This window comes from Oncorhynchus kisutch, linkage group LG2 (genome assembly GCF_002021735.2).
Source record: "Oncorhynchus kisutch isolate 150728-3 linkage group LG2, Okis_V2, whole genome shotgun sequence".
Lineage (NCBI taxonomy): Eukaryota > Metazoa > Chordata > Actinopteri > Salmoniformes > Salmonidae > Oncorhynchus > Oncorhynchus kisutch.
The window spans coordinates 66,854,865-66,863,026 of NC_034175.2; the positions used below are offsets into that span (position 1 = coordinate 66,854,865).

At 42.7% G+C, this 8,162-nt stretch overlaps 1 protein-coding gene across 3 annotated transcripts in view; it reads left to right on the forward strand.

Annotated features, from left to right (window-relative positions):
• The window catches only part of LOC109870350 (AF4/FMR2 family member 3), a 38,683-nt gene extending 36,171 nt beyond the window's left edge, over positions 1 to 2,512 (forward strand). For 2 of the 3 annotated variants that reach the window (XM_031800142.1, XM_031800146.1), the window contains 3 exons: positions 238 to 287; positions 416 to 609; positions 1,073 to 2,384. In XM_031800142.1, coding sequence (XP_031656002.1) covers positions 238 to 287; positions 416 to 609; positions 1,073 to 1,194 — 366 coding nt within the window. In that variant the 3' untranslated portion in view covers positions 1,195 to 2,384. Of the gene's footprint in view, positions 1 to 237; positions 288 to 415; positions 610 to 1,072 lie in introns of all 3 variants that reach the window. The other variant, XM_031800140.1, reaches the window with a different exon arrangement.
• The last annotated feature ends 5,650 nt before the right edge of the window (positions 2,513 to 8,162 follow it).

An 8,162-nucleotide genomic window follows, 5' to 3' on the forward strand; every position in this document is an offset into this window, starting at 1 on the left:
CTTATCCTCTCCCTCACCCTAACCCTGAAGTACTCCAAAGCTCTAGTGGACTACTTTAAGGTACAAACCTCATCCTCACCCTTATCCTCTCCCTCACCCTGAAGTACTCCAAAGCTCTAGTGGACTACTTTAAGGTACAAACCTCACCAGCACCAACATTTGGTGTGATACAATTAAACGCAGATGTATTTGAATGAAATTGGATAGATTGTAAACATGGGTTTTATTTCGTTCCAGAGTTCTCCCAAAGTGCCTACTACACCCCCCATCTGGAGCGGCTCAGGAAAGTAAGGAAGCCTCTCCCTCTCTTATTTCCTCCCTCTAAATCTCTGCAATGTATTTGTGAATGTGTATATAGTATTAGGTTGATTTGATTCACCCCAGTGAAGCATCATTGTGGTGTTCTCATCCACAGGGGCACAGGGGGGCCTCCCTCCTCTCTCTCCCCCAGCCCCTCAGCCCTCCCCCTGGGCAGCTCCCCCTCTTCCCTCATCAACATTCCCCTGCGTATCCACCAGATGGCAGCAAACCACCTGAACATCACCAACAATGTCCTATACAGCTATGAGTACTGGGAGCTAGCAGAAAGCCTGGTCAGAGACAACAATGGTGAGAGAGACTAACCCATTATGAGGCAATGTGTCGATGGACTGAAATGAGAGTTGTGGCTTTTTGGAGAGAGAGAATGTGAACATTGTTTCAACAGTGTACATAGACATTTAACATGTTATATTATTGTCTATTATTTTGAAACTATTGTGAGTGTAATATTTACTATGGATTTCTGATTGTTTGTTTCATTTTTGTTTATTGTTATTTTCACATGCTTTGGCAAGTTGAGAGCTCAGGTTGTTGATACTAGGTTTCATTGCTTTACTTGATTTGATCTAACTCTCTCCTCTCCCCCTCTCTCTCTCTCCCTTCCTCTCTCTCTCTCTCTCTCTCTCTCTCTCTCTCTCTCTCTCTCTCTCTCTCTCCTCTCTCTCTCTCTCTCTCTCTCTTCCTCTCTCTCTCTCTCTCTCTCTCTCTCTCCTTCTCACTCTCTCCCTCTTTCTGTCTCTCCTCTCTCCAGAGTTCTTTAACTACCTGAATACACTGTCAGGGCCATTGACTCTCCACAGTAGTATTGCTCATGCAGTCCAGTACACCAGACAGGGTCTGCAGTGGATACGCATCAGTGCCAGAGTGGGCTAGTGGCAGGAGGGAGAGAGGGACACAACCAGTGTGATTATAAGTGGAGGATTCCCCCTGCATTCCACGTCATCAGGATCAGCGTGGGCTAGTGGCAGGAGGGAGAGAGGGACACAACCAGTGGGATTATAAGTGGAGGATTCCCCCTGCATTCCACGTTGTCAGGATTACCGTACCGTAAATGATGGATTGGATTTATACACAGTGGTGACGCTTTACCTTGTGTTTTATCTTGATTGGGGGAAGGTGTTGTTATTCCTACAATCAAGCAGAGCGAACTGTCTTGGTATCTCTTTCCTCTTCCTGTTCGGATTGTCAGTGCAGATCTACAAAGTGCCACATGGATTTAAAGCCTTTAAACTTGCTGCTTTGCCAAATGTGCCACATGTGATGATGAAACAAACACAGAAAGTGTCTAACAAGGACATTTTAAGAGAAACATGGCTCAGTGCACCAGCGAGGACTTTATGATTCTTCTACTGTACAAAACATAGACTGTAAAAGATCCAGAGACCTGGACTACATTTCTGAATACAATGCATTCAACCACAGTAAAACTCTAACTAGCCTCCGTTGCAAAAAAGCCACTGTGGTAACCAGTGACCATTTCCTCAAAAAGCCAATTCCTGTCCACTGGGCACAGACACCAGTTCAATGTCTAGTTTTGATTTACCTTTGGTTGAGTTGTCTACTAACGTGAATTCAACGTGAATAAACAAAAAATGTCATCATGTTATTGGATTTAGGTTCAAAGTCGGTTGGAAAAAAGACAAAATTCCCTTGCGTTGATGACTTTTTACAAATCCAATCAGTTTCCCATGTTGAGTCAACGTCATCACATTGATTGTTTTTGTTAAAATGACGTGGATACAACATTCATTCAACCAGTTTGTGCCCAGTGGGAAGAGACCTGGACTGCATTTCTGGACTACATTTCCAATGAGCCTTTACAGGACAAATGGATTCATCATGGGAAAGGTGAAGTTGGGATTTTGAGTTCTCTTTTGGATTGTCAGACCACTCATCCCAAAGGGTAGATCAAGTTACCGGTAGCTTTGCTTTTCAGTTTTATGACTCCACTATGGGATGGCCTTTTTAAGGACATTTTGAGATACCTTTCACTTTTTATGTGCACTGTGTGTGTCAGACCATTCATTTTGACAAAAATACCAAAACTAGAGCATTTAAATGTTGTTTTTCTGGCCAGCATTCATGTTCCTGTCTTTGCAAAATTATTATTTATAACATCGTCTAATGTGGTTATCAAAAGTTACATACCAAAATGTGTTTCATAAATGTCTTTTTGATATTGCAATTTGTATGTAGGAGTCTATCACCTTGTTTATTGAAGCAGAATCTGTACAGTGAGTGTACAAAACATTAGGAACACCTGCTCTTTCCATGACAGACTGACCAAATCAAATCACATTTTATTGGTCACATACACATGGTTAGCAGATGTTAGTGCAAGTGTAGTAAAATGCTTGTGCTTCTAGTTCCGACAGTGCAGTAATATCTAACAAGTAATCTAACAATTCCACAACGACCTAATACACACAAATCTAAGTAAAGGTATGGAATGAGAATATATCCATATATGGACGAGCGGTATAGGCATAGACCAGCTGAAAGCTAAGATCCCTTATTGATGATTCTTCTTAAATACACTTCCATCAGTGTAGATGTAGGGGAGGAGACAGGTTAAAGAATGATTTTTAATCCTTGAGACAATTGAGACATGGGTTGTGTATGTGTGCCAGTCAGAGGGTGAATGGGCAAGAGAAAACATGTAAGTGCTTTTAAACAGGATACGATAGTAGGTGCCAGGCGCATCGGTTTGTGTCAAGAACTGCAACCATGCTGTTTTTCATGCTCAACAGTTTCCCATGTGTATCAAGAATGGTCCACAACCCAAAGGACATCCAGCCAACTTGGCACAACTGTGAGAAGCATTGGGGTCAACATGGGCCAGCATCCCTGTGGAACACTTTGGACACCTAGTAGAGTTCCTTCCCTGACGAATTGAGTCTGTTCTGTGGGCAAACTGGATATTAGGAAGGTATTCTTGATGTTGTATCTATCTGATGATGAACCAGATACATTTCTACTTAGTGATCTCTCAGATATTTCCAAAATTATATTTGTCTCACTCAACTTTCCATATGTAGATGTGTGTGTGTGTGTGTGTGTGTGTGTGTGTGTGTGTGTGTGTGTGTGTGTGTGTGTGTGTGTGTGTGTGTGTGTGTGTGTGTGTGTGTGTGTGTGTGTGTGTTGTGTGTGTGTGTGTGTGTGTATTCCAGTTATATAGGCCTAGCTGCATTTCTGCTCAGACTGTTGCTCTTAAGTCCCTAGCCAACATGGAGAGATCTCTCATTCTGCCCCCCTCTCCTACACCTCTCCCTGTCTTTGACTGACTGACTCACTAGCCTATTTCTTTCTGACCCCCACACCTTTCTTGCTTTCTCTGAATAGGTTGTCTGATAGCTAATTATTCTTTGTCCATCACTTATTACTGCTGCCCTTTCCACCAATAGGAAGACTGTTATGGCAAGCCTCAGCATCCGCTGTCTGGAACCATAGCAACAGGCTGTAGCCTACATCTGTGCACGTGACAGGCACAATGAAACGAGACCAAAAGTGGAAATATAATGTATTTAAAAAATAAATACATCAGAGAATCCATAATTAGAAGTAGGCTAGACGAAATATGACAATCGAACAAACTTGAAATATCAAATATGCTCTATTGACTTCATGTATCTTTAACGGATTTTCGGGGTTAATTAGTTTATGAATGAACGAACAAACGTGCATTGCACGCGATGACGTGCGTGGGATGAAATCGTCACCCATTATATCTACCCGCAATATTTTGTTCACCAGCCGAAATTGGAATTGAACTGGTAATGTAGATGTTAAATCAGCATAATATCATATAGACAAAAAGTGTTAGAACCTGTCATAGGCCCACTAATGGCAGAAGCTAGCCTACAGAGACTTTTGAGATAACGGTTTACCCAGTAGCAGTAGCCTGTACTGGACTGAAGTATCCGAGCTCCCCGGCGTGTCGGTATTCTCTGCCAGTCATTTGTGCGTAGGTCTGTGCGCGTGCCAGGTATTCTGAGGACACTGGCTGGTGGCACAGCGGCCAGTCTGCATCAAAGCACGAGACAAAAGAGAACACTGTCACACTCGGCCTAGTCTACCCGCATTATTTTGTTCACCAGAGTCTTAATATAGACACACTATAGATTATACACACTGTCTGTTTTACCAGTCTACACTCTGGTCCAGACCATTTTCTCCGTTGTGCTCTCTCAATTCAATTCAATTCTCTCCCCCTCTCTGTGTATGTGTGCGTGCATGTATTAGGGGACCAACAGGCTGGATGAAGTAACAATAAAAACACAGTCCATTCAATGAGGACGTGCGTGCGTGAGAGGATATGTGGGTGATCGATAGTAGCCCACCACATCCGTTCGTCCCTAATCTCTTTGTCCAAATCTCCTTTAGATTTTTAGACCCCTTCTCCGGTGTTTAAATTGAGTAATCGCCACTTTTCTCTGCTGTGGAGACCGAGGAGATAAGGGCTAAGGGAAATGAGCAATGAAATGGAACTTGTCCCTTCACAGCGCTGCGTCAAATGTAGTGTTGTTGACTCGCCACTGGGTGGCACAATAACCCCAGCCAGCGGCAATGCGAGCTTTCACTGACCTGACAGGGAGGAGGGTTCAAGACGGTAAACAGTGACCGGAGGAACCGCGGAGTTGAGAGGGAGAGCGAGAGAGGGAAAAAAACAGCCAGGCTGCTGAAAATGGAGAGTACACATAGAAGGGTGATCGAAAATCATGCAAGAACCACGAGAGGATGTCAAACTTGGAAGACCACGACAGTTACACCAAACTCCAAATAAGGAATAACTCCACTGCCTCCTAGACGGGTTAGAAGCCTGCGAGAGCGACATTTAGCTGCTTGGTTTCAGGACAAGTCAGTCAGAGAGGAAAGGTGAGTAGCAAAGTGACTACCGCTTTTACAATGGGAACTGTGCAGAGTGTGTGTGGACACTTTGTAGTACACTCGTGCACACCTCTTGTTGTCGATTCAGTGTTGAGCAATTATGTAACAGGATTTCGATGTAAGCAACGTTTTCCCACATCACACACAATTGTGTGGTGCTGCGACACATGATTCATTCTGTTAGCCAGCTACATTTGGTTGTTTATCAAAAGGTCAAATAGGGGATACGTATAGTTGTCCTGTTTCACACATGTACAGTGTGGTCCAGCCACAGCCAGTTCTCGCCATGCAGGTCGACCACTAATAACTGTTCGTGTTCAGATCGAGGAGGGAGGAAGCAAGGAGAAGGGTTAGTTAGAAAAGGGACTGGCTATATCTGTAACCAACTCCAGCAAGGCCTGCAAGCGTGACCCCAGTAACCTACTTGCTTGAATGATTTTCAGTACAGTAGGTTAGAGTCAGTGAGGAGAGCAATTGTGAGCTAGCTACACTACGTCATATCTAACAGAGCTGACAAAAACAGGGAGAGGCTGGAGTTAGGGGGGGGGGGTTCTACTAAACTAACATATTGAATTGTTTTAAGATGGTCATACATGGATACTTTTTTACTATTTCATTTAGAATTTTAGGACCCATGTAGGTATAATTTTTTTAAGTAAAAAAAATGATTTGATAACTTTGAATTTGGCCTGTACTACTATAGCCCATAGAAACACATTGAATAACACATGGATAAAAAAGGCAGAAGAGACAGTAAAAGTATAAATCATGAAGGTTTTGAAGGGTCTGTCCTGTATCTAGGAGATAAGAAAGCTCTGGAGAAAAAAAAAAATTGGGGGGCGGGGTACAAAACGACTTGTTTTAATGTTTTAAATCTGCACTGGGTTACCCTCAGAGGAGTCTCATCTTTCCATAGAGTGGTCATATTATACTGAACACAAATATAAATGCAACATTTAAAGTGTTGTTTTCATGAGCTGATTTAAAAGCTCCCAGAAATGTTCCATAAGCACAAAAAGCTTATTTCTCTTCATTTATTTTGCACAAATGTGTTTACATCCCTGTAGGTGAGCATTTCTCCTTTACCAAGAAAATCCATCCACCTGACAGGTGTAAGAATGTCCACCAGAGCTGTTGCCAGATAATAGAATTTTAGTTCATTTTATGGCTCCCGAGTGGCGCAGCGGTCTAAGGCACTCCATCTCAGTGCTTGAGGCGTCATTACAGACGACCTGGTTCGAATCCACGCTGTATCACAACTGGCCGTGATTGGGAGTCCCATAGGGCGGCGCACAATTGGTCCGGGTTTGGCCGGTGTAGGCCGTCATTGTAAATAAGAATTTGTTCTTAACTGACTTGCCTAGTTAAATGAAGGTTAAATCTACAATAAGACGCCTCCACGTCGTTTCAGAGAATTTGGCAGTACGTCCAATTGGCCTCACAACTGCAGACCACGTGTAACCGTGCCAGCCCAGGACCTCCACATCTGGCTTTTTTACCTGCGGGATAGTCAAATCAATGTTTATTTGTCACGTGCACCGAATACAACAGGTGGAGGTAGACCTTACAGTGAAATGCTTACTTACAGGTGGTATTAGGTGAACAACAGGTAAGTAGAGAAATAAAAACAACAGTAAAAAGACAGCGCGGCTATAACAGTAGTGAGGTTATAACAGTAGTGAGGTTATAACAGTAGTGAGGTTATAACAGTAGTGAGGTTATAACAGTAGTGAGGTTATAACAGTAGTGAGGTTATAACAGTAGTGAGGCTATAACAGTAGTGAGGTTATAACAGTAGTGAGGTTATAACAGTAGTGAGGTTATAACAGTAGTGAGGTTATAACAGTAGTGAGGTTATAACAGTAGTGAGGCTATAACAGTAGTGAGGTTATAACAGTAGTGAGGTTATAACAGTAGTGAGGCTATATACAGTAGTGAGGTTTTGTGAGGTTATAACAGTAGTGAGGTTATAACAGTAGTGAGGTTATATACAGTAGTGAGGTTATAACAGTAGTGAGGTTATAACAGTAGTGAGGTTATATACAGTAGTGAGGTTATAAAAAGTAGTGAGGTTATAACAGTAGTGAGGTTATAACAGTAGTGAGGTTATAACAGTAGTGAGGTTATATACAGTAGTGAGGTTATAACAGTAGTGAGGTTATATACAGTAGTGAGGTTATAACAGTAGTGAGGTTATAACAGTAGCGAGGCTATAACAGTAGAGAGGCTATAACAGTAGTGAGGCTATAATAGTAGTGAGGCTATAACAGTAGACAGGCTATATACAGTAGAGAGGCTATATACAGTAGCGAGGCTACATACATACAGTTAGTCAGGCTGATTGAGGTAGTATGTACATGTAGATATGGTTAAAGTGAATATGCATATTTGATGAACAGAGTAGCAGTAGCGTAAAAGAGGGGTTGGTGGGTGGCGGGACACAATGCAGATAGTCCAGGTAAAATGGCAGCAGTTTACGGGCGCCCAACCAATTGTGCTATTGTGTTTTTTTTGCCTTATTTGTAACTTACTTTGTACATAATGTTTCTGCAACCATATCTTATCGCAAAAAGAGCTTCTGGACATCAGGACAGCGATCACTCACCTCGGATTAGACAAAGAGCTTCTGGATATCAGGACAGCGATCACTCACCTCGGATTAGACAAAGAGCTTCTGGATATCAGGACAGCGATCACTCACCTCGGATTAGACAAAGAGCTTCTGGATATCAGGACATCGATCACTCACCTCGAATTAGACAAAGAGCTTCTGGATATCAGGACAGCGATCACTCACCTCGGATTAGACAAAGAGCTTCTGGATATCAGGACAGCGATCACTCACCTCGGATTAGACAAAGAGCTTCTGGATATCAGGACAGCGATCACTCACCTCGGACATGATGAGAGGAGTTGCTCTGTGTGTCGGACATGATAAGAGGACGTGTTCTGTG